This window comes from Sapajus apella, unplaced genomic scaffold (genome assembly GCF_009761245.1).
Source record: "Sapajus apella isolate SASKATOON/1434 unplaced genomic scaffold, GSC_monkey_1.0 scaffold3, whole genome shotgun sequence".
NCBI lineage: Eukaryota > Metazoa > Chordata > Mammalia > Primates > Cebidae > Sapajus > Sapajus apella.
Window position 1 is genome coordinate 58,567,054 of NW_022436943.1, and position 26,997 is coordinate 58,594,050.

At 36.0% G+C, this 26,997-nt stretch overlaps 1 protein-coding gene across 10 annotated transcripts in view; it reads left to right on the forward strand.

Moving 5' to 3' along the window:
• KHDRBS3 (KH RNA binding domain containing, signal transduction associated 3) overlaps positions 1-26,997 on the forward strand; it is a 198,895-nt gene that overhangs the window by 61,518 nt on the left and 110,380 nt on the right. For 8 of the 10 annotated variants that reach the window (XM_032254238.1, XM_032254249.1, XM_032254282.1 and 5 more), the window contains exons 2-3: positions 2,395-2,513; positions 24,480-24,596. In XM_032254238.1, coding sequence (XP_032110129.1) covers positions 2,395-2,513; positions 24,480-24,596 — 236 coding nt within the window. Of the gene's footprint in view, positions 1-2,394; positions 2,514-16,275; positions 16,963-19,494; positions 19,633-24,479; positions 24,597-26,997 lie in introns of those variants that run through there. The other 2 variants (XM_032254316.1, XM_032254309.1) reach the window with 2 other exon arrangements.

Below are 26,997 nucleotides of genomic sequence, written 5' to 3' on the forward strand. Positions count from 1 at the left end.
GAGTATATAAAAACAGTTGATTATAATTATTTCTAGAGTTGAGGTAGAGAAACCTTAACAAAATTTTATATCCTGTCATATTGTTTTAAATTTTTACCATGTGCACATATTATTTTTATAGAAAAAAATCAATAAAAATTAAAGGTGCTTTTCTATTTTTGTGTATATTTTTCCAGTACAGACTCCACTTGGAATTAATGATCCAGGATCAAAACATAGTGTAGTACAAGAAAGCTGACAAAATGACTAATTCATTTATTTGGTGACTTAGTGTTTATGCCTTCTTGGAACCTTTGATTAGAAGCTGAAGATATAATTTGCCATCCTTTCTTATCTTCAGTTTCTACCCTGCTTCCTTCCATCTCTCCCACCTCATCACTGTTAATTTCTATTGTATAGTGCTTCAGACACTAACCAATTCTCTGATGCCAGCTGTGTATCCAGTAATTCAATTCTGAAGCTAACTCAGGAGTTAGCATCAGGCCTCCTCCCCTCCCCACAGATCAAGGGCTTAATCTCACAAGACTGCCCCATTTCAGATGATACCCTCAATATCATGCCCAGGCTACTCAGATTTCTACCTGACTACAAATTTGGAGGTTCAAGGATCCTTCCTTGGGTTTGATAATTTGCTATAATGACTCACAGAACTCAGGAATGCACCTTACTTACTATTAGTGACTAAACTTTATCAAGGAGTGAGCGGCTTTGTCAGCATTTGTAAGTCACACAAGATCCTAAGGTTTTAGAACCAAATCATTGGATATTTTACCCTTTTCTCATTTTAAATATGAAGAACCTGCATCCTAACTGATGTTCTTTTTTCTAATTGCAAATACAATTATTAGCAGATCCGAGACGAGAATCTTAGAATTTTTATGTCCCACTCAATGTCCTTTAAAAGAATTTTAATTATTCTTTGTTGCTCATTCAGAATCTTTGTTTAATAGACAATGTTCTAGTTAGAAATGGGAGGCCACGTAGTATGATGGAGTGAAAGCTCCTCAGTGGTATTTTGAAGCCAATTGGCTTCTTCAGTAGTGACAGAAGCCCCAGGCCTGAAGCCTCCAGCTTTAAATAAATCCCTCATTTACCCCAAGATGATGTAAAAATCTTTCTTACCTTTTTTTCTGATATAGCATAAAAAATGGTGGGAAAGACTGCACAGGCACCTTGTCTTTGGAGTCAAACAAATCTGAGGGTAAATCTTACCTTTGCCACTTACTGTGAAGTCACCTCTTCGAACCTCCTCTTTGTCATCTGTTTTGAGGATTGAATTAGGTCATGAATGTGAGGTATCTTGTCCAGGGATGGCACATATTAAATTCTTAAATGTTCCCAGCTCAACAAGCAAAATCGGTAAATATGTGTATTCCTTTTTCCAACTGATGCCGTCTTTGATACCTTCTCCAGGCTGCTATTTATCCTTCTCTGAACCTAGGTGTCTTGGTTGGTCTTTGGAAGTAACAGTTCATGTACTCATTCATTCAGCAGTCATGCAGACACCTCATTTTGTATCTCTTGTACATCCAAATACTATAGGCCATAAAGTGAATGAAACTTTATGCTAAAATTTTCTAGTATCTGGAAATTGCTTAAAGATGTTTATGAGTGAATAGATTTTACCTAAGATAAATTTATGTTCTCATGGGCGACATAGCACATTTTTTTTTTTTTTTCCATCGAAAGGTGGTAGTAGAGTTGCACTTAAAATGCTTCGAGAGTATCAGGGTGAGAGTGATAGATTCTTCCATTCTTGCTACCCCATTGAGGAAAGAAACACTTGCACAGAAAAAGAGATTTAATATGGTTAAGTCTCGAAAGGAGATGAAGATGAAATCATCAAAACAAGTAGAGCAAAGAGCATTAGTAAAGACATTATCATAGCATATAGCTGTTATGTGTCATATGCAAGGAGGGAAGATTTGATTGGGGAGGTGGGCTGCTGGAAGGTTGTCTAGGGTTTAATGCCATCATAGAATCAGGTTTTGGTTGTATAAATCTTGAAACGCCAGGCAAGATTGATAAATAGGGCGGTTTCAGTGCTTTGTAACACTGAACTGTGAATGCTTTTATGGCTTTTCTTCTTTATTTCAGCCTTTATCTAGGAAACCAGAAGCCCCAAAGTAACTTGTCTTTGTTTTTGTTGTCTGGTCTGTTGTTCTCCTTTGTTAGTATGAGCAGTTGAGGTTTGACTTTATAGAACCATGATACATGCATTTTTTCCGTTTATGCGGAATCATTGATAAAACAGGAAATGTACTTGAAAACAATGGCCACAATAGTCCATACTTCAGTAGTAGTTGATTTCATTGCCACAATAGAGCTAATCAGAACACCCAACCCCTGTATTTCTGAGTCATACACTTCATGGTTATCTTTTTGCCTCCACAGAAATAGAAAAGTTTCAAAAAGGAGAAGGCAAGGATGAAGAAAAGTACATTGATGTGGTGATTAATAAGAACATGAAGCTGGGACAAAAAGTGTTAATTCCTGTAAAACAGTTCCCTAAGGTAAGACAGTGAGGTCTACACTGCAGGTATTTTAACCTGAATCAAAGGGGAGCAGATGTTTAATTTATATTCTGTTTGATATTTTCTAGAGATGTTTTCTCTTAGCATCCCCCACACGCACTTCTAAAGTTAATTAAAAACTTAGTAAATTTAGTCATTCTGTATTTTCCCTCTAACTTTAGTATGAGTTAGAGATTCTTGAAAATACATCCTTTTGAGTCAAACTAGCAATGCGACTTTGGAAAACCTATTCAACTTCTTTACACCTCAGTTTCCTCATTTGTAGTATGAGGTTGAATGGTATAAAATTAAATGAGATAATCTGTGTTAAATGCTTGGCACATAAGTGTTCAAAAATATCATTGTTTATATTTTATTTAAATTTTACCATTTTTCCTTTCTTCTGAACATTCATATACATGATTCTTGCATACTGTTGTAAATATTAGTTCATTTCTTTTTATTGATGAATAATAATTTGTTGCCTGATTATACCATTGTTGTTTATTCATTTATCTGGCTACTTTTAATTTTTTGGCTATTATAAATTGCTGTGAGCAGTTTTGTACGAGTTGTTTCTTTTCTTTTTTAAAAATTTTGTTTTGTTTTAAGTCCCAGGTTACACGTGCAGGATGTGCAGTTTTGTTATATAGGTAAATATGTGCCATGGTAGTTTGCCCCATCACCTAGGTATTAAACCCCATATCCATTAGCTATTTATCCTGATGTTCTCTCTCCCCTGCCCCCATGACAGGCCCCAGTGTATGTAGTTTCCCTCCCAGTGTCCATGTGTTCTCATTGTTCAGCCCCCACTTACAAATGAGAACATGTGGTGTTTGCTTTTCTGTTCATGTGTTAGTTTGCTGAATGTAATGGCTTCTAGCTCCATCTATGTCCCTGCAAAGGACATGATCTCATTCCTCTTTATGGCTGCATAATATTCCATAGTGTATATGTACCACATATTCTTTATCCAGTCTGTCATTGATAGGTATTTGGGTTGATTCCATGTCTTTGCTATTTGTACAAGTTGTTTCATAACCAGATATGTGTGTTACTCTTTATTAAAGACCTAGTATTGAAAATTGTTGTGTATTTAGTATTATAAGAAATTGCCATACTTTTTTCCAAAGCACTTGTACCTTGTAACATTTCCACAAACAATGTGTGCATGTTGTAGTTGCTCCATACCCTCATCAGTGTTTGGTGCTGTCAGCCTTCTTTATTTTAGCCATTTTGATGGAATATTGGTATCTTCCTGTGGTATGAAGTTGCATTTTCCTTCTGATTAATGATTTTGTGCAGTTTTTCATATCCTTACTGGCTCTTCATGTATCTTCTATTGTTGTGTCTTTTCAGACCTTTTTCTGTTTCTAAATGGGCTGCATGTCTTTTTATCATTAAGTTGTGAGAGCTTTATATATCCTGAATATGCATGTTTTGTTAGATACATGGTTTGCAAATATTTGGCTCAGTCTGTTATTTTTCCTAATACAGTCTTGTGATAAGCAGAAATGTTTAATTTTGATGACATCAGGTTTTTCTTTTATGGTCATTGCCTTCTATGAACTAAGAAATCTTTGCCAACCTCAAGGAAATGTTAGAGTTCTTTGTAAGTTATAAAGATAATCTTCTATATTTTCTCTAAAAGTGTTACTTTAGCTTTTTTAGGTCTGTGATACATCTCAAATGAATTTTTGTATATGGTATGAGGTGGAGGTACAAGTTCATCTTTCTTCCCATATGGTTATCTAGTTTTTCTTGCACTATTTGTTGAAAGATGTTTCCTTCCACTGATTGTTTTGGTGCCTTTGATGAGAAAATCAGGTGAGCATGTAGGTGGGGGTGTATTTCTAAGCTTTCAGTTCACTACTTTTATTCTGTTTATGGATCCTTATGCCAATACCACACTGTCTTAATTACTGTAGGTTTTTACATAGTGAAACATGAATTTAGGTAATGTAGTTCCCCCGCCTTTGTCCTTCTTTTTCAGGATTTCTAAGATATTTTAGATCCTTTACAATTACATATAAATTTAAGAATTTCTATGTTAATTACTACAAAACCATCTGCTGTGATTAGAATTGGAATTGCATTGCATCTGTCGAGCAATTTGTGGGAGATTTGACATCTTAACAATATTGAGGCCTCATTTAATTTCTATCAACAGTGTTTTGTACTTTTCAAGATAGGAGTTTTGTATGTCTTTTGTTAAACTTATTCCAAAATATTTTGTGTTTTTTGACACTATCATAAATTGACTAGTTTTAAATTTCTATTTCCTAGTATTTTTCCTAAAATTTTGAATATTAACCTTGTCTTCTGCTACCTTGCTAAATTTAAATTCACCTATTCTAGTAAGTTGTTTTGTACATTTCTTAGGATTTGTCATGCATATAATTATATCATTTGCTTAAACAGTTTACTTCTCCCTTTCTAGTTTCTATGCATCTTATTATTTTACTGTCAATATTTTGGCTAATATCTCCAGTATAATGCTGAAGACAAATGAGGAGAATAGGAGTTATTCCTGTTTCTAGTCAAGGAGCAAAGCATGCAGCTATTTTAGCATTAAGAACTATATTAGTTATAGATTTTTGGGGGGTAGTTTGTTATTTGCTAGGTAGAGGAAGTTCCCTTCTACTTTAACTTTACAGGGAGTTCTGATCCTGAATGGCTTGTAAATTTTTTTGAATGCTCTTTCTACATCTATTGAAATAAATATAACGTATTTCTTTATACTGTTTATATGGTAGATTTTAATGATTGATTTTTAAAACTAAAGCCTTTGTATTCCTGGGCTAAACCCTACTCAATAGTGACATATTATCTGTTTTATATATTCCTGGATTCAGTCACATCTTATGTTAATGAGTGATACTGACCTGTACCCCTTTTTTTTTTTTTTTTTTTTGAGACAGAATCCCACTCTGTTGCCCAGACTGGAGTGCATTCATGCGATCTTGACTCACTGCAACCTCTACCTCCTGGGTTCAAGTGATTCTCATACCCCAGCCTTCCAAGTACCTGGGATTACAGACATGCACCACCATGCCTGGCTAATTGTATTTTTAGTAGAGATAAGGTTTCGCCATGTTGGCCAGGCTGGCCTCATGTGATTTGCCCACCTCTACTTCCCAAAGTGCTGGAATTACAAGCAGGAGCCACCACACCCGGCCTGACCTGTATATTTTTAAAAATTAATATTTTTGTCAGATTTTAGTGTCAGTGTTATGCTGGTTTCATAAGATGACTGGGGAAGTGTTTCTTTCCTTTTTGTCAGAGAACATATATCAGATTTTGTTATTTATTCCTAAATATTTGATAGAATTCACCAGTGAAGCAATCTGGGCCTGGAGTTTGATGATGAATTCAGTATCTTTGAGATGACACTAGACAGATTTTCTATGACATCTTTTGTGAAAATTTGTTTTTAAAAAGATTTGTACATTTTATAATATTTTAGTTACCACTTCAATTATTTTCCTGATCCTTTCTTCTCTCATTCTTTATGGATTTCAGTTACACATATGTTCAGCCTTTTGTCACTCTCACAAAGTTTTCTGTGGCTCTTTTTTTTTTTTTTTCATGTCCCTCAGATTTTATAACTTTTACTGCTGTATCTTAAACTCATTCATTCCTATCTGTCTTCATTTTGCTATTAACTCCACCAGGTAAATTTTTTTAATATCAAGAATCATAATTATCTGTTTCAGAATTTACATTTGAATCATATATACATGTATGTATATAGAAATATTTTTTTTTCTGTTGGGATTTTCTATTTTTTAATTCATTGCGAGTGTTATTTTCCTCTGTGTTACCCAGTACAGTTAAATAGGTCCTTGAACATCTCTGTCTTCTAATTTCTAAGTCTTCTAAGTCTTGGCCATCTGAGATTTATTCTGCATTGGGAGTCTTATCTTGATGAAGAGTCATATTGCTTCAGTCCTTTGCATTTTGAGTAATTTTGGATTGTATGCTGGCTGTAGTGAATGCACATTGTGGAAAACTTGGATTCTGTTATATTCTTCAGAAGAATGTTGATATTTTTGTTTTAGTAGCTAATTAACTTGGTTGGATTCAGGGTATAAACTGTGTCTACTGGGTAGGAGTTCAAGTCTCAGTTCATTTCTTACCGTAGTTTGGTTTTGTTTTTAATTTTTGGCATGCAATTCAGGGGCAAGCCAGAGATTTTGGAAAATTTCATACATAGTATTTGGTGATCTGCAACTCTGTCTTTTCTAGTATTCCTCCCTCACATTTCAACGCTGGTTTTCTCAAAATCTCTGCTACTAAGGCCAAACAATATTTGAAATTTTATTTGTAAATTCACCCCAGGATATTTCCTTTTCTGAAGTCATAACTTCCTTTCAGAATCTGCCTGTTTTCAGTCATTCTTCAGGGCTTCGGATAGTTAAATTTATATTTTGCTCTGAGTTTAGGAGTTTACAATTGATATTTATAGATGGGCAGCCTGTTAGAAATTTACTCATCCTGTCTTCCACAATGGTTTAACTAATTTATACTCCCACCAACAGTGTAAAAGTGTTCCTATTTCTCCACATCCTCTCCAGCAACTGTTGTCTCCAGATTTTTTAATGATTGCCATTCTAACTGGCGTGAGATGGTATCTCAATGTAGTTTTGATTTGCATTTCTCTAATGACCATTGTTGATGAGCATTTTCTCATATGTTTGTTGGCCTCATGTATGTCTTCTTTTGTAAATTGTCTGTTCATATCCTTCGCCCACTTTTGAATGTGTGGCGATTCCTTAAGGACCTAGAAATAGAAATTCCATTTGACCAGCAATCCCATTACTGGGTATATATCCAAAGGATTATAAATCTTTCTGCTATAAGGACACATGCACACGAATGTTCATTGCAGCACTGTTTACAATAGCAAAGACCTGGAACCAACCCAAATGTCCATCGATGATAGATTGGACAGGGAAAATGTGGTACTTATATACCATGGAATATTATGTGGCCATCAAAAATGATGAGTTCGTGTCCTTTGTAGGGACATGGATGAACCTGGAAACCATCAATCTCTGTAAACTCACACAAGAGCAGAAAATCAAACACCGTATGTTCTCACTCATAGGCGGGTGTTGAACAATGAGAACGCATGGACACAGGGAGGGGAGCATTACACACTGGGGTCTGTTGGGGGGAAATGGGGGAGGGACGGGGGGTGGGGAGGAGGGGAGAGATAGCATGGGGAGAAATGCCAGATATAGGTGAAGGGGAGGAAGGCAGCAAATCACACTGCCATGTGTGTACCTATGCAACAATCTTGCATGTTCTTCACATGTTCCCCAAAACCTAAAATGCAATTAAAAAAAAAAGAAGCACTGAATTAAAAAAAAAAAAAAAAGAAATTTACTCATCCATACCTGCAGAACTCAGAGGAATATATGTGTCTTATAAACAGAAAATTACGTTATAAACATTTCATAGACTCATTACTCAAACAAAACATGGCTGGTAGAAACCTTTGTATATTGATTCTTTATGCTTAATGTGCTCTGTGTACTTAATATGCAATAGATGAGAAGATGACCAGGTTATAGTTGCTGTCTTTAAGTAGTTCATAGTCTAGTTGATAATGATTAACTTGCAATCAATACTTGGTTGTCTCTAAGTTTGTAAATGGAATAAAATAAAATGCAGTCATGTGCTGCGTAGTGGCATTTCAGTCAATGATGGACTGCATTTATGATGGTGGTCCCATAAGATTATAATACTGTATTTTTGCTGCATCTTTTCTATATTTAGATAGACAAATATTTACCATTGTGTGACAATTGCTTATAGTACTTAGTGCAGTAGCATGAGATACAGGTTTGTAGCCCAGGAGCAATAGGCTATACCATATAGCCTACGTATACAGTACTATATGCCATCTAGTTTTTTGTAAGTGTACTCTGATGTTTACACAATGAGGAGATCACCTGACAATGCATTTCTCAGAATGTGTTCATGTCATTATTGACTCATAACATCAATAAAGTATATGAAATAAAATCTCAAATATTGTTTTTCATTGTCAGCCTTGAGGTAAGGGAAGAAAAATTACAATTTCTGTGTTTGAGATTAGAGTCCATTTCAAATACTTACAATATCTGAAGTAGACTATTTAGAAATCTGTCTTCAGAATACCGAAAAAGGCTATTTCTGCTTAGCATAACAGAGCATGCAAGTTTCAAGCCAGCCCTGTATAAAGCTAATACAGCACTGCAATCAGTCCTAAGAAGAAGCTTTCATGCTGGTGTCAGTTAATGGAATGAACTGGAGGAAACTAACAGGACTTACCCCTCTGGAATAGCTGTGAGTAGAGAACAGAGTAGTGTGGAATTAATGGTGATGGTACACTTCCAGCTTCTGGGGCAAGAGAAAACTACTGTTTGTGAAACTCCATCTAATAAAGTGATTTCCATTAATTGAATGCTTTCTCTTAATGAACTATTTTCAACCCTCTTTCAATGGCGCAGCATTGGGCACATGAATCATTTCGTGTTCAGACCTTAATGTATATTCACTCTCTTGAGTTATGTATCTAAGCTTGTAAAGGGTGAACTTCTAAATGCTATTTTATGATTTTTTAAAAAAGTTTTTAAGAAACTTTGGAAATTGATCTCCATAGGTTTTTTGCAGATAAACCTCAACGTCTGGTGCTGAGCAGCACCTGCTTGGAACATGGTCAATCTAAATGAAAAATCAACATTGGAACAAGATACTCTGTCTTTGAGGACCTACAAATGCATTATGGTTTAGGGTTTACATTTATTTTTTTGATCACTGGTTCATCTGTCAGTGCATCCATCTCTGTCTATACCTAGCATTTATTGAGGGTCTTCTCTGAGCCAGACATTGTTTTGGGAAAATGTAAGTGATTAAGCCATGGTCTTTGGTTTCAAAAAACTGCCAGTTTTTTGGTGAAGGTAGATAAATAAGTTAACATTAATTATACAGGGTGCCCTGAAAGGACAGAGAAGAGGATCCTTGTGATAGCCTCAGAGAAGGCTGCTCCTAGGAGTCATCTCTAAAGAGGCTGGCTGGCTGGGATCAGAAGTGAGATGAAGAAATTGAAGGGTGGTGGCAGAAGAACACTATATTGTAGCACAGACGGCATTTCCGAAATTACAAGCTATTTTATTTGATTAGACAGATTTTTATAGAAGACATAAATGAACTGTTGAGGGAGCAGAGTGTGGGTGGCATTGGCCGAAGGCCCTTGAAAGTTAAAGTAGAGATTGACATTCAAACTGTTTTAAAGGATGAGGCTTCCCCGGTGCTTAATGATGGGACACTGTTTTAGGAAAGGGAATGCCACATACATAGTCAGGCTGGGGTGAAAGAATGATGATGGACTATTTGAAAAAGTGAATTGTAATATGACATTAAATATATCTCTATGCATAATTATCTGTTGTAAGTGCCTATGCTGTATCATTAAGTGAAAAAAGAGAAGTCAAGATACAGAAAATACAGGATCTAAGTTGGAGAATTATTTGAAAATGTGAACTAGAGTCTTAATAACAGTTATTTTATGAAGAGTAGGTTTTTGTGATATTTTTCGACTTTACATGTTCCTGTATGTGAATGTTTTAATAGCTTAGTGTAACATTTATTAAGATAATTTTTTTTTTTTAATTTTTGGGATAAATGTTCCTGAGGTTTTACCCAGGAGATACTTTCGTACTGTGATTGTGATTTTCAGGGTTTAGTGTGCTATGTTAAGTAGTCTGTGTACATACTATTTTCAGTAGCTTTGTCTTAACCAGGAAAGCTTCTTAAGTTAAAAGTTTTTCTATAATCTGAATGTTGGGAATGTGATGTATTTGTTCCCTTTACATAAACTGTTAGGTTAAGGATCTTTGAGAGATAAAACATACCTGTTCCTGGAGTTTCCGGGAAACTTTCTTTTTTGAAGTGACTTGCATTTTTTTCCTTGTAGTGTGTCATAGACAATTTAAAACCCCTGAAATTACTAATTAGTAGAAACCTATTCCATGAAAGTCATCATGGATTTACAGATTTCCTAGGATAGTAAATATTTTACAGTCATAGAGATACGTTAAATGTTGCCATTTTTGTTGCTCCTGATTGATTTTTAGAGACAACATTTTTTTCAGAGAATTTATGTGAAAACGATGATTTTTGATGTTCGCTTGGTGATTTACCTCTAGAAGTAAAGTGATAATGTACATGTATGCTAGTTTTTTGTATCTAAAGTGCCAAAACTAATTTGGTTGTCTTAGGCCATTGTGCTGCTATAGCAAAATACTGAGACTGGGTCATTTATAAAGAACAGAAATTGATTTCTTACACTTATGGAGGCTGAGAAATCTTAGATCAAGCCACCTGCATTTGGTGTGTGGTTTGGGCCCTCTTGCTGCATCCTCACATGGTAGAAAGTAGAAGAGCAAAAAGAGCCTCAGCTAATTACCTCTAGCCCTTTTAAAAGGCATTAATCCATTGATGGGGGCAGAACCCTCATAACTTCACCACTTCCCAAAAGGCCCCACCTCTTAATACCCCCACAATGGCTATTTCAACCTGAATTGGAGGGGAAACGTTCAAACCATAGCAGCTGGCTAGTTGGGATTTTGAATCTTGTTGACATCAAGGCAGCCTGATAATAAAAATAATCACTTAAGGATACATTTATTTACTATCATTCACTCGTAGTATTCGTTAAATTTTGGGCCTGTGATGAAGTAGGTCACTATGGATTGTATAAATTTAGAGAAACTGATTGGCCCATAGTGGCCATTGTTTTGTGATGTACAGTTCCCTTCCACTTTCTTATGTTGTCAACCCACATCTTGTAGTGGGAACTGGAAGGGAGAACCGACTAGTAGCAACAGGAGGAGTAAATCTTCAAAAGCTACGTTTGTCCTGTTCTCAGAGGCTCTGGACTCGGGTCTTATGACACAGCCCCTGTCTATGAGAATTGGGAAGTTATTTAGGTCAATATTTACAAATATGACAGCATTGCAGACATATTGTGGAGGGAATTTAAATCTTAACTTTTGCTCTCCTTACAGTGCTTGATTATTGTGGCAGAAAGCAACACTTGCACTTAAATTTGTTAAGTGAATCTAAAGACAGCCAGGCATATATCGAAAGGTTCCTGAAATAATCTAGAGATAGAGATATTGTTTGGGGGCATATTATTATCATTGGTGTTATTTTCTGAGTCAATGAATAATTAAAAATTTGATTATAATCTTCATATATAGGCCCCCTAAGATTTGTGTTACATTTAAAAGACTAAAAACAGTTGTTATATGCACTTTGGTCACAAAGCATTAAAGTTAGAAATTAAAGTATGTGTTGAATTTTGTTATATTTAACTCTTTGATTACATTGCTTACTTTGAGGGTACATCATAGAGGATACATCTCTATGTCTATTGCTGAGCCAAAAAGTAAAAATATTTTTAGTGCTTTAGCAATATACTGCTGGGCTTATATATTTTGGATATTACTATACTGATTATTTTGACTCTGGGCCCCATAAAGATCACCAAATTGGACCAACTGAAAATTGCATGACTATACTGCTATTGTAGATAGGTAATATGAACAGAACCTAATCCCTCGTTTCTAGGATGCAGTCTTTTGGGGGGAAATGGCAAAAATTCATGCCATAGACTGAACTATAAATTTTCATTAAAAGAAATAATATGTAATTACATGAAAAATGGACACCTAATATAAAGGAAGACTGAGAATCATGGTTATAGAGAAAGAAGTCAGGCTTATGAGCCAGCCTGACCTGTGGTTCCTGGCACTGTGTGTGTCACCTGTCTCTGTTCTGTCAGACCAAATGGCCACCGAATACTTCCATTTGGATATCCCACAGACATTTTAGAGATTTGCTATGTTCGTATCTGAACTTCAAACCTCCTCTTCTTGGCCAACCTTGACTTTTTCCTTCAGGTTCTTTACTTCAGTAAATGACAAACAGCTCAGTGTATTTGAGTGCCCGTGCCAGATATCACTAATTTTTCTCTGCACAGTTCTCCCTCATTGACCTGCTTGCCTCCATCCTTCGGATACCATTCATTTACTTTCTAAATTAATTACCATCTATTTCTCTTTACATTTCATGTTCATTCCTTAATTTAGAGCACTGTCACTTCTTACCCTGTCTATTGCAATAGCCTCTTTTCTGCATCAGTTTCTTGCCTTTGATTTTTTTTTAATTTTTTTATTATTTTTTATTTTATTTTATTGCATTTTAGGTTTTGGGGTACATGTGAAGAACATGCAAAGTTGTTGCATAGGTACCCACGTGGCAGTGTGATTTGCTGCCTTCCTCCCCATCACCTACATCTGGCATTTCTCCCCTTGCTATCTCCCCCCAGCTCCCCCCCCCCCCGCCTTCCCTCCCCTGTTTCCCCCCAACTGACCCCAGTGTGTAGTGCTCCCCTCCCTGTGTCCATGTGTTCTCATTGTTCAACACCCGCCTATGAGTGAGAATCTTGCCTTTGATTTTAAATCTTCTGTTTCATTCTCTCCACTTGTAGCCTGACTTTTGCAGTCTGGGATTTTCTGCATTAATGATTTCATATTTGTTGGCTGCATAGCTTGTCTGCACATACCTCCTCCCAGAATATCTAACCTTGAGCAAATACAGATAGCAAGAATGTAAGATAGCTTATTTCAGATTGTATATGACTTGTATGTTCCTTTGTACACGTATGTCTGTGTTTATTTTGCTCATATTATATCCTGGAAAAGTTACTTGTACACTTCATTGATCTTTAGAATTATGTCTAAATAAGTTGGGCTGTTTACCATTTAGAAATAGACACTAGGTTAAAATTACAGTCAATAAAACAACATCAAATAATCTCAACCACTACTACTAATACCTAGTGATCTGTGGCTGGAAAATTAATATACTTAAATAATAGTATTTATCTATAGCTTTAATATATTGTAATCTCTGCAACAAAAAAAATAATAAAAACTTTATTGAATAGTGCCATTTGATTTGGAGAAAAATAAGCGTTAATTCCACAAGTATTTATTGAGAAACCATTATATAGAAAAAATGGTTAATTAAATGTGGGTCCTACTTATTCTCAAGTAATTTATAATCTAATAGGGGGAATCATAAATTTTACTAAATAATGTTGGATAAAAATTGAATTAATATAACAGAGGTAGAGGCTCAGCATAGATTTTAAAGGAGCGATGGAGAGTTATTTCTAGAGAAATAATTATGGGTGAAATTAAATTTAGTCTTTAAGAATAAATTCAGGACATTAACAGAGATCAGGGAGAAAGGTAGAATAACTATGGGCTAGAATTACTTAATTACAGGGAATAGTGGATTATAACATTCGTTTAAATTGTAAGGAATGTATTCTGGAATGCCTTCAGTGCTTTACTCGAGCGTGGAATTTTATATATCTAGAAGAGAACCTGAAATATTTGTGATATTGAAATAAACAAATACCTAAATACAAGTTTGGAATGACTTACTCTTAGGAGATTAAAATGCCCATGTAAAAAGTGATTGCTGTTTTCAGGGGTGATTATCAGAATCTTGACAATTATCATCGGTAATGCAAAGCTTGACTCAATTAGCAACTATGCTAAGAAATAAGTGTTTTGTTTCTGAGGAGGCTGCCCCATTTCATGTGAATGCCATGGTCCCAAGTCTATTGTTAGGTTTACTTTTGTTTAGAGTTTGGCATTTACTACACTGATACAATTCAAATGAGATCAGAATCCTGAATACCAAGAATGGGTATTTATTTAAGTAATTATTGTGTTAGTGGTCAAGTTATTGAACTTAAAATGTCTAATTGAGCTAATAAAAGAATTGATCTTTCATTTCAAGAGAATAAAGGGAAAATAAACCTTGTTTGTTCTCCCTTTGTATTTTTGTCCTTGGGCAGGAACTAGGTAAGGGTAGATAATAAATGAAATATATTCTTTGACAGTTTTGTTCTCCCCAGTAAAGTATAGAATACAAGTGCTTGGGTGGTGTTCTTCAAAGAGGGATGCATGCTTTCTAATACATTTGGGTGCTGGGAAGATATATTAGAACTTCTATTTATGTGTAGACTTCTGTTTATGTCTGTGTACACACATGGAATGGTTTTCTATGTGCTAGGCATTATTCTAAGCACTTTACTATAACTCATTTAATCTTTATAACTTGAGATAGACATTATTATTTCCTAATGACAGATGAAAAAACTGAAAGAACAAAGAAGTTGAGTAACTTAATAAAAGTTACTAAGTAGAAGGCACTTGAGCCTAGAAGTCTGACTCCAGAGCCTATGCTCTTAAGAAATTAAACTTTATTAATAGCACATGGATTAATATAGTACCCATACATGATTCGTCTAAGTCCAGTCACGTGCACTTTGAGACAGTATCCTGAAGTGAAAGGGGGTATTACACAATGCAAGTCCAACAAGGATATTCGTATTAGGTAAACAATGTAAATTTATTTCTCTAGAGGTGGATCTAAGGTCAAATGTGAAAAGGAGGATATAAAGAATTTTTTAAAAAATGGTTGGACACAGTACAAGATACAGATAGTTCTCAACATACAATGATTTAACTTAGGATTTTTTGACTGTATGGTGGTGTGAAAGCAAAACACCATTTAGTAACTCATTTGCTTTCAGTGTACTGGGGCATACAGCTGTTTATATGTGCCTGGTTGCAGATTTATGGATTATATGAACTACTTTTAATTAAATGTGTCCTCCAGTGGGCAAATATTACTGCAAAAGATACTGTTAATTAAAGGTTGTGGATAAATACAATCTAAATTAGTGACAAAACCATGGAGCTGATCCTTCTTTTGTGCCTAGTACAACTCAACTTTATAAAAAGATCAGAAACAACTATGATCCAGTTGGATATGACAAGAGCAGTCTTCTCAATTGGAACTATTTCTCTGCATATAGTAGTGTTGATGATGCATCTCTTCACCTAGGTAAGCATTGCAGTATTAACCAGTGATAGAACAAGTGTATGATTTTTAGATGGATAAATATGTGTTTGTATACACACACAGTACCTATTGAAGGCATGAAGATGTAAATGTGGGGGGATAATTCTTACGTTGCCTATCTTAAGACTGTGGAACATTTGAGGTAATCACCTATAAACTACCGTGTTTACATTTGCTGTCACCATGGAATGTACCTATGGACCTGCTTCCTGGCCTTTTTCCTTTCTGTTTCTTAGCTCTTAAACTGATCTGAGATATATACCGATCCTCAGTTAAAATGGGTTTTGTCCAATAAGCCCCTTGTAGGTTAAAAATATTGTAAGTCAGAAATGTATTTGACACACCGAAGCTACTGAACATCAAAGCTTAGCCTAGCCTACCTTCAGTATGCTCAGAATCCTTAACATTGGCCTATAGTTGGGCAAAATCATTTAACACAAAGCCTATTTTATAATAAAGTCTTGAATATCTCATGTAATTTATCAAATATTGAACGGAAATTGAAAAACCGGAGTGGTTGTATGGATACTGGAAATAAAGTTTCCTACTACATGTGTTTTGCTTTCACACCATCATAAAGTCAAAAATTACTAAGTTAAACTACTGGAAGTCGAGAACTGTCTGTATCGTGTACTGTATCCAAACATCTTTTAAAAAAATTCTTTACATCCTCCATTTTACATTCGACTTTAGACCCACCTCTAGAAAAATAATTTTACATTGTTTATGTTTATCTAGTACTAATTTCATTTATTTTACAATTTTTCTCAGGTGTCTGTTTTAACATTTTTAAATAAACACTTAGAACTTAAGCTCAATTACAAGTCTTTGTTGGCCAGTTAGGCTCCATATACCAAAAATGTGCTTCCTTTCATCTCTTCCTGTGTGGTATATTCTAGGTTTTGTTTTAATTAACATCTTGGGTAGTGATTAATACATTTTAGACATTACTTTCAGTTGGCATTTGTCATTCACTTTTGTATGCATGAGATATTGCTTGCCTGTCACAAGTTACATGCAGTTCTAAATAGTCATTGAAGTACAAAGATAAGTAAGACAAGGTTTCTGCCCTCAGAGAAATCACTACCTTGCTTCTCAACTTAGAGAAGGCAGGCAGGTAGTCTTTACCAGGTCTTAGCAAAGACCATAATGTTTGAGGATATTACAGTTTAACTTTTTAATCGATGACAGCTTTGCCATTTTTGTCAGTGGTGTAGTATATTATTTTGCGGTCTGCCCCTGTGACCACACATGCATGCCTTCAGGCCCTGCCTGGTGCCCTGCCAAGAGTTTGCCCAACTCTGTGTCTCGCTTACCTGATTGCTTGCAGCAGAACTGACACAATGTCAGTTCCAAGCCTGAGCTTCAAGAAAGACTGATAGCTTCTGCTTTTCTGATCTTGGAAGTCACACACCATGTACAAGCCTGTCACACTGAGGCCACCATGGTAAGTGGACACTTAAGATACTCAGGTGGAGAAGAGTCAGGCAAACCAGCAGGAACTGGAGTCCCCACTGACAGCCACCACTAACTCATGAGCCAACATTGCTGAAGTTGCTGAATTGTGAGCAAATAAATAAGGTGGTTATTGTTAAAGACCATTCAGTTTGAAAGTAGTTTGTTATGTAATAGTAGATAACCAAGAGAGCTTGAAGTGGAACTTTTCTGTCCCTAGTTTTCTCATTGCCAAGTCAGTTAAGGTTGTCTGAAAATCATGCAGTTTACTTACAAATAGGGACTCATAATTTCTGTAGAATACAGTTTGTTCTGAAAAGGTTTTGGTGTCTTTAATTGAATATAATATTATGGTCTTTATGGGGTGTAATAGTTATTATATATTATGTGTGTGTTGGGTCAAGAAGTTTTACTCAATTGCAAAATGCTGTATTAGAAATAATTCTTTTTTTGGCTAAGTGTGGTGGCTGATGCCTATAATCGCAGCACTTTGGGAGGCTGAGGCGGGTGGATCTCCTAGGTCGGTAGTTTAAGACCAGCCTGATGAACATGGTGAAACCCCATCTCTACTTAAAATAAATAAATAAATAAATAAATACAAATCTTTTTTTTCCATCTTACGGGTCACTTAACTTTGCAGAATGTGATTTTTCTTTTTAGATACCAGAAGCTATCACAGTCCATTTGTGCTGCTGCCATAAAATAGTTGAGACTGGGGAATGTATAAACACAGAAACTTACGTTCTCACAGTTTTGGAGGGTGGGAAGTCTAAGATCAAAGTGCCAGTAGGTTTACTGTCTGGTGAGGGGATGGCCTCTGCTTCTAACATGGTGCCTTGAACACTGATTCCTCCTGAAGATTAGGTTTTTGTTCAGGAGGAGGACATAGGGTAGGTGGGTCTGTGCAGATTTCACCCGTGGCGACCTTATCCCCCATCAGCTCCCCAGGGGAAGCGGTTTCTTTATTCTCTCCGACATCTGTGAGTGTCTGGGGGCTAGAAGGGATTTTTTGCAGAAAAAGCTCTTAAGAAGGTTTCAAGTTTTCTAATTGGATAGTTTCCAGGGCTTCATAATCTCATGCCACCCACCCAGGTGAGCAAATGCTTGAGTTTTATTCCTCCCTGTAGATGCATGGACAGAGATACCTACAAGGAGAAATAGTTTTTGCCCAGGACTTCAGTGTTAATTTGCTTTCTGTCCAGTTTTATTTTTTTAATTGTTTTAATTTATTGTTTAAAGGGTGGATGTCACGTTCTTTCCAACCCTGTGCGTCTGAACTGAATGTGCAGTTTTTGGAGCACAGCAGTTTTGAGAAACTGAAAGAAATCCGGAATGGCTAAAATTAAAAGCAGAAATGTGATGAGACTAGAGAGGTGAGCCAGAGCTTGCTCAGGGAGGGCTTTTCACAGCAGTAGCAAGACATTGGCACTCAGGTTCACAGGACAGTCGAATCGTGTTTAGTCAGAGATATAATATGGGCAACCTTGTGTTTTAAAAAGACCTTTCTATTGATTGAAGGAGATGGAAGTGGATACAGAGAAAGGACTCGACATTGGTCTGGGGAGAGGCGATGAGGGCCTAGACTCGAGTGGTCGTGGTGGTATTGAAGAAAATGAACAGGTTTAAGAGATGGTTAGGAGATAAAGTTGTTAACACTATAACTAATTAGTTCATTAAACATGTATTAAACACCTTCTCTACTCAGATATTAGAGAGAGAAAGCAGTATCACACAAGGCCAAGTCACTGCCCTCATGCAGTAGGTGACAGTCTTCAGGCTTGAGTTGCTGTGAAGATAGTTGAGCCATTTGCTGGGCTAAGGGACTCTGGAAAAAGAGCATGTTTGAAGCTATGATGGCAGAGCTCCAAGTTCAGTGTTGAGTTTGAGGTCAATAAAATATCCCTTTATTATGCTAATCAACTTTTTAGTGAGCGCTTAGTTAAGGGAAACCTTTTAATGAAGACCATGACATGTTCTTGAGGTTTGGTTGTTTATGAAATGACAGCTTACCTATAATTGCTCCCCAAGGAACAGCGTCATGTCACAAATATAGTTTAGATCAATTAAAGCTAGTTCAGAAGGGCACTTGGTCTTTACCAGTGAATAACATAATTATTGTAGCTTATACATCACGAGTGCAACTCGAATATGCTATATTTTGTTATACCGTCTTTATAATCACTTGAAAACCAACTCAGGTTATGTGACTTTTTCTGATTGATTAGTGGAAACAAATAGTTCAGCTAATCTTTAATGGAGAAAATTATGGGACTTTGGATGGTTTGTATTTAAAAATGTAACATTTGTGTGTCTGTGAGAGATACAGTAATTGACATCTGGAGAAAAATTGGTCTTAGGAATGATAATATCTAAATTTGTAAAATGATAATTTTATGCATGTGAACAAATAAAATTATTAATAAATGAATATTAATGGCAAATGAATTTACTTGGACAAATGAGGTTATTTATACAAATGAATGTTAAATGTATTTTCTTATTTCTCACTGTCTTGCAGATATAGTTGTAAAATAAAAAACAAAGAGGACATGGATAAGGAGAGACTTTATTTGAAAAGTTGATTGCAAGAGCGCAGAAAAGGGACTCTGGCAGTAGGGAGAGGGGTTATTACAAAAAGGAGAACACACTGACCATGAGAACTGTAAGTTATATCTCAGAAGTAAGGCAGAAAAGGGCATTTCTTTCATGGGTGAAGTGAAAGAGGCCAGTACAGTGTGTGGAAGTGAGATGAATGGGCAATGGTGGCAGGATGGGAAGGTGACCAGAGAACACTACCCTGAGCTTAGCCTGTTTTCCAAAGGGGCCTTCGGATAGAGCTTGTCTGCTGGTTCAGATCAAAGATGAATCAGAGTTCAGGAGTCTGGAGAAAGGAGAGAAGTGGAACTAAAGTTTAACTCAGGAGATAGATAGGTCTTTTTCTGATTGATGAGTGGAAACGAATAGTTCAGCTAATTTTTAAGGGGGAAAACAATGGGAATTCAGAGGGTTTGTGTCTGTTCTTGCTGTAGGTATTTAAAGGATCATCTGTGAGCCTTATCTAAGTCATGTGGATAAGAGTGGTCCTTTGCAAGAATCACTTTCCAGAAACATGAAAGGATGGGGAGATATTTTAATCTTTACAATGACTCTGAAGCGTAATGACTTTTATAAGCCACACCTGGTAAATGTGAAGCTGAAGACTAGAGATGCTAAGAAACCACTGTGTTCACATTGCTGATAAAATGGGGCACTGTGTAATGACACTTCTTCAGAACCCATAGCAAGTAGGACATCGGAGGTGTTGTGGGACTAAGGGCAAATATGAGAACTATGCCACCTTTGTTGTTTATTGTTTATATCATCCAGAAAGTCCAAAATACATACTCAGTCTATCTGTTGCTTAGGGCTTTTCTTTTTGTGAGTACTAACTGTGGCTACCTTGAAGGGTTTTTTTTTGTTGTTGTTTTGTTTTGTTTTGTATTTTTCTAAAAAAGCCCTACATTAGGGTATCTTATAGAATGCATGGAGGAAACTGAGCAGACAGTAGTAACGGCTTTATGCCCAAGAAATTGTCTGTGGCTATTCCCTCTAGCAGTATTTCTTACCTGGGCCACAATCGACATTTTAAACAGGACACTTTTGTGAAGGGCAGGACCATCTGTTTCTGATGTGTCTATTATAGGCCTTTGCCCCCAAGTCCCAATAATGACCCTAGTCATTGTGACAACCAAATAAACATGCTAAATATTTCCAAACGCCCCACAGGGAGGTGATGCAACATCTGCAGCTTGAGAACCTGATGGAGCAACCAAGCATATTACCATTATTGTGACTTAGCTCTAAGGACATTCGGTATCCACATAATTAGTTCTAAACTTCAGAATCCCTTGACTTCCAGTCAAAGGCCAATTTCTTGCCTGATCGGGATGGCCTGGGCCAGGTCATGCCATTTTCAGTGTGGTCGCTCTCTTGGTAGTCTGTGGCTCCCATACTATCGTTTCTGAAGGGGATATAGTTCCAGAGAAGGTAGGTCTTGTTCTGATAATATATATATATACATATATATATGTATATATATATATATATATGTATATATATGTATATATATATATATATCCACAATGGTTAAATTCATCTATATATTACTGACTGATTTGGCGTTAAGTATACACAATCTGCTGGCTACTCTCGTAGGTGATTTTCATATACTTTCTTATTTAATTCAGTCAGCCTTCACCCACAGTAGGTGGTAAGATCTGTAAGACACCGAAGAAGTGGCTGCTATGTGAGTTTGTAAAGCATCTTGCCAAGGTGAACAGTTTCCCCCTGCTGATTTTCTATTGAGAAGCAAGAAGTAGTCTTGAATTACCTTAATTATAGCAAGACTTAAAAATTGTGTGAAATTCCTAATAATTTTTTATTCAAAATGTATATATTGAGTGTCTTAGATGAAAAGTCTAAGACTCAGGAGGGTTGATTTGACTTGGGAGATAGAATTAACTTGACTGGGGAGATACATGGTTAACAGTGTTGAGAGGAAAAATAAGGGAAAATAAATGTTTCTGATTGTCACATTATTCATTTATGTACTTTTTGTGAACAAAAGACTAACAGAAGTTAAGTGGAAACATGAAACCCCTAAAGGCATATAAAAGTCACATAAAATGCTTTTCCTTTTTAACCTAGAATGGTATCAAGTGACCTGCAATAAATCATATCCCTCTGTGGACTTTAGATTCTTCCGTATAAAATTAGATGTTTGAATTGGATGATTTCTAAAGCCTCTTAATTTTTATTACTTAGGAAATGTTTGACCACTTAAGATACAAGATGAATATGACTATTTGACTATCAACATTTATTTTTGCTCCATTTTTGAAACCTATTAAATATAAATGAAATAAAAAAGGCATAAATTTATGAAGATCAAAAGAATGGGAGTATGAGACAATAATAGGCAAGTGATGTCTGTAAAATTTTGGTGCTTGCAAAATAAGTGGATAAATGGTAATGGAGACCAGAGAAAGCAGAACCCTGAGCTGGCAGGTGGAGAAGAATTCAACCAGAAACATGTTCATTACTATGGGAAAGCTTGAGAGCGCTCAGGAATTGTAGGTAGCAAACTCTGTAAAGGTGGATTTATGGAGTACAATTGACAAGAGCAGACTTGGTCGCAAAGTATAAGAAATAATTAGATCACAAGATGTTCTCATCTTATAAAACCAGTCATCTGCCCTTCCACACTCGAAAGAAAAAATAGAGGTTTCCTGAAGAGGTTGAATTGGAGCACTGTGAGGCTCTAAGACACAGACAGATACAACTGAGGTTGAGGGTGAGATGTCACATGAAAATGGGGGAATTGTTTCCTTTAAATAAAAGTGTGTGTGCTTAGTGATGGGATTCCCAGTATTCTGGCAGCTAGGCTTACACCTCCTCTTAAGAGATTAAGGAGTTCCTCTTCAGGGAAGTGCCTCACCCAAGTGAAAAGAAATACAGATACTGATATTTCAGTAGCTCTTGATAAAATAACTTGGCTGCCATATTTACAGTGAAGATTACTGTTCTCAAGTCCCATGTATGAAAACAGAACTTCCAGTCAGCAATCATGAATTTTTAAGAACAGATAGTAGAGGATTACCAGACATCTGAGGAATGCCTTTAACAGAGACCAGCTCACAAAATGGGGAAGGGGAGACTGTTGGAAGAAGCAGATGTTTTAAACTCCAAGGTGGGGAGGGGCTGTTTTCAACAATATCTTCAGAAAGGATGAGACACTTCATTGTTTCCACAAAATATAAACAAAACACCATAAAGAAGAAACAGATATAAGACAGTTCTGTTAGTAGTTAAACATTTGGTAGCAGAAATGAAGGAATCAATAGATATGTAGGAAATGTAGCCGAATTTTCCAGGAAGTAAAACGAGAGACACAAAAAATAAGAGGAATTTAGAGAAAGCAATCCATCTCAGGGTGTCCAGTGTCCAAATAATAGAATTTTCAGAAAGATAAAGCAGAGTAGATGGGAAGAAGCTAGAATCAAGTGGGATTGTGTGGGTCAGTACCCAGTCCCACCTAATTCTTGCTCCCCATTTACCCCACTTTTTCCACCCTCACATAGTATTAGACTTTGTAAACTCTGCAAGTATAACTTTTATATTTAAAAATATTTTAAAAACAAATATATTTTAAAATAATAACTTTATATTTAAAATATTATATATTTTAAAATGTAATTTTTTTGCTTACTAAAAATACTCTTGGCTAAAAACATTTTAGCAAGCAAAAAATAATTACATGCCAAGATTAAAAATATGTATTTGAGTTTCGGTTGAAGACCGATAAAATTAAAAGTGGGAAGGAAAAAATACCATTTAGATGTTTTAAAGTACTAAATACTTATTTCAGGAAAATTACTTCAATTGCCATAGTTAGGTAAATTGAGGAACAATTTTCTCTTAGAAATGGCAACAGCACAGCAGTGGCATGGATCGCGGAAGAAGTGACTGCTATGTGAGTTTGTAATCAAGCATCTTGCCAAGGCAAACAGTTTCCTCCCTGATGATTTTCTATTGGGAAGCAAGAAGTAGTCATGATTTGCCTTAATTATAGCAAGGCTTTTAAAAATTGTGTGAAATTCCTAATAATTTTTTTATTCTAGATGTATGTATTGAGTGTCTGTTATCTGGCAAGCATTGTAGTTTATTTATATTGACTCGTTTAATCCTCAGAACAACCCTATAAAGGTAGGTCTTGTTGTCATTCCTGTTTTACAGATGAAGAAACTGAGGTGTAGACAAGTTAGGTAACTTGTGCAGGGTTACTCAGCTGGCAAACAGAAAAGGCTAGGTTTTAAATCATGGTAGTCTGGTTATAGAAGACACATCCTTAATTTAATTCACTACTATTCTGCTTGTTAAATAAGGAACCCCAGACATATAAGGTTAAGTAAATTGCCCACATTCCCATAACTAGTTATTTTAGAAGCAATGAATTTTGTTGTAAGGCTTCCGTCAGCCATTGAATGCTTAAGAGCTCATCTAGGCCAGTCCACTCATTGATTGAATAACCGGATCTAAGGGCTGAGCAGGTAGAAGAACCAGGTGCTCCACAGTGACCAGTCTTGTGCATGTTAGAGACACCTGGTGTCATTTTTCCTCACCTACATTCTCATCCTGGAAGTGTTTATTCTTGGTGATATTTAATATGTGCTGAAACTCTTAGGATAGCAACCGAGGAATTCTAGGAAACTAGCTTCATTCACAGTTGTGGAATATAGCCATCACCGAAATAAATATAAAGAAATATATCAGGGTTTTTTCTTCTATGTTTAGCCCTGTTTTATGTGGTTTGTGGGGAACATTATATTTTGATGCATGTAGCAGGAACTTAAATATTTGCCTTTAATCAATGATGTGTAGCACACGACAGTGTTTCTTAATGTTCAAGATTAAGAAATTACTTTCAGATACAAATGCTACAAATTTGGTTGGTTTGTTTATTTTTCCTAGTTCAACTTTGTGGGAAAACTTTTGGGTCCACGTGGCAATTCTCTGAAGCGTTTACAAGAAGAAACTTTGACAAAAATGTCCATCCTTGGAAAAGGTTCCATGAGAGACAAGGCCAAGGTAATATTAATTATAGAAAATGGCTACCTTGTGAGTCATGTTCTATTATATACTCTTATATTATTCATTATATTCATACATAATTACATAAGGTGATATATTTGTGATACTGTTTAGAAAATTGAGTCACTCTGGTCTGCTTCAGAATATGTAGTATCTTAAACCTGTATCTGTAACCTTCATAGTCATACATTAAATAAAAGCATAATACTTAAAGTTTTGATGGCATTTGTAATATGTCACCTTATAGGAAGTAAGATAATAAAATTATCATGAAAAGAGATAAAAGCTATGTATAGTCTCATCCATTACTCTTTGCACTTTAGATTAGTGTTTTGGAATCTTTCTGTGCAGACATTTCTTGTAGTTGAGCTTATAATGTATATACTTTTATTTCTTCTTTTTGTCATTTATTTGATATTATATGCATTTTAGAATGTTATTAAAATTGATTTTTAAGTGTTTTAATGATTACTTATTGTTCTAACACATAATTGTTTTACTTAGATGTATTCACATTAATAGTCATTTTTTAAACCAGCTAAATATATACTGTTATTTTTATTGATCATTTTCTTAAATATGCCAATTCTGAAAGGAATTTTCACATATCATAATGTGTGTCACTTATATTGTTTTCTAATGAGACATGTTGTTTTCTCATTATTAAAAGATTTATATTACTGAGAACCAAATCCACATTGAGCAATTACATACCGCGAAATGTTGAATAATTATATTTTAAACAGAGGTTTATTAGACACAATGCAACATCCTCACACAAAAAGCCATCTAAATAATAGCTTTTATAATAAAAATGGCCAGTATTTGTTTATTGAGCTGCCACTGTGAGTCAGGCACTGTCTGAAACATTTTACATGCATTCCTACATGTTATCCTTGGTAAAATGATGGGAGATAATATTTGCCTTACTTTACATGTAAGGAAACTGAGATTCAGAGAGCTTGAGTGTATTATCTGGGTTAATTTGATAATTTTTTGTTGTTTTGGGTTAACAATTTAATAAAACCATGGTTTTCTGACACCAGCACCCATATATTTTTGACAGCATTGGAAAACTCGACATCTATCAGATTTACATGGGATACTGTTTTAAAATATAGATGCCCATACCTCTACTTGTTTAGGATAGAACCTCAAAATGAATTTTCAGTAGGTGTTTGAAATGATTCCAGTGCATGGCCTGGTTTTTTTAATTACTTACTAAACATTGCTGTCTTACATTATGACTTTAATCCCCTGACTCATCTATTCTGGTAGTGGGAGAAAATGAAAACATGTATTTGATCAGTTGGTCAGAAATTACATGTATTTTGCAGGAAAGTACTCTACCCTTGCTGATACCTTAGTTCATGCTCTAATGAGGCCATCTGTTAATGGGCTGAGTGATATGAGCAGTGAAACCCACAACCAGGAATCCACTCTCCTACTTATTTAGTTTGTTGTTAAGGGGTTGATCAAAACCACTGCTTGGTCAGAAGCAGTGTTTTGTAGCATACAGTGGTAGTAATCAGAGCATCCACCAATAATTTTACAGGTAGAAGGGAAAGAAGGAAGGCACATCTTTATCTGGATTGTATGCCCAAGTTAACAGCAAGGGCCTGACTATCCGTATAATGAAAGGGATCCTAAATATTATCAGCTTGGTGTCAGGGCTTGGTGGACCTTCCAGATTATATTGTATATCAAGGCTCTCTGCTCTTGGCATGTTGCGCACTCAGCATGTCAATAGCTGGCCATCTTTTTTGAGGGGGGGTCTGTGTTGTGAAGTAATGCATGACTTCCTTCCCGGTTGCTGTGGCCATTTTGCTGATGAGCACCTTGAGTTGCATGGAGGCTGCTGGGGAATGAGGTGCTCTAGCATATGCTGTAACGGGTCCTCTGGACAACCTGGCTGAGTGCCTGCTTTGCATTTGCATGGGACACCCTGTTTTTACACTCTTGGCTGTCTTTTCCAGACCATTTATCACCCATTCCTTGATAACTTTCCTTCCTATTTCTTTGGGAATCAATATGGGGATTCTGCAAGTGGCTGAATGTGTATGTTCCATCCAGACTCTTGGGAACCAGGGAGGGGAGTAGCATACATTGTGGATTTACAATCCACTGAACCCACTGTCAGTGGACTGGGACCAGAAGTTTCCTTTGCCTTCTGATCCCATAAGCCCCACTCTCCTTGGTGGCCCTCAGTGGAGTGGCATTAGGTCAGAATCACTTCTGTTAATTCTCAAATTGTCTAAGTGTTTCATCTCCTCAGTGTAAAGTCACTCTAGTAAAATGTCCCAGATCCTTCCTAGGATTTGAGATTCACAGAATTTGAATATATTATCTGGGTTAATTAGAGAAATACATTGTTTTGGGAGGACTAGAAGGAAGCTCG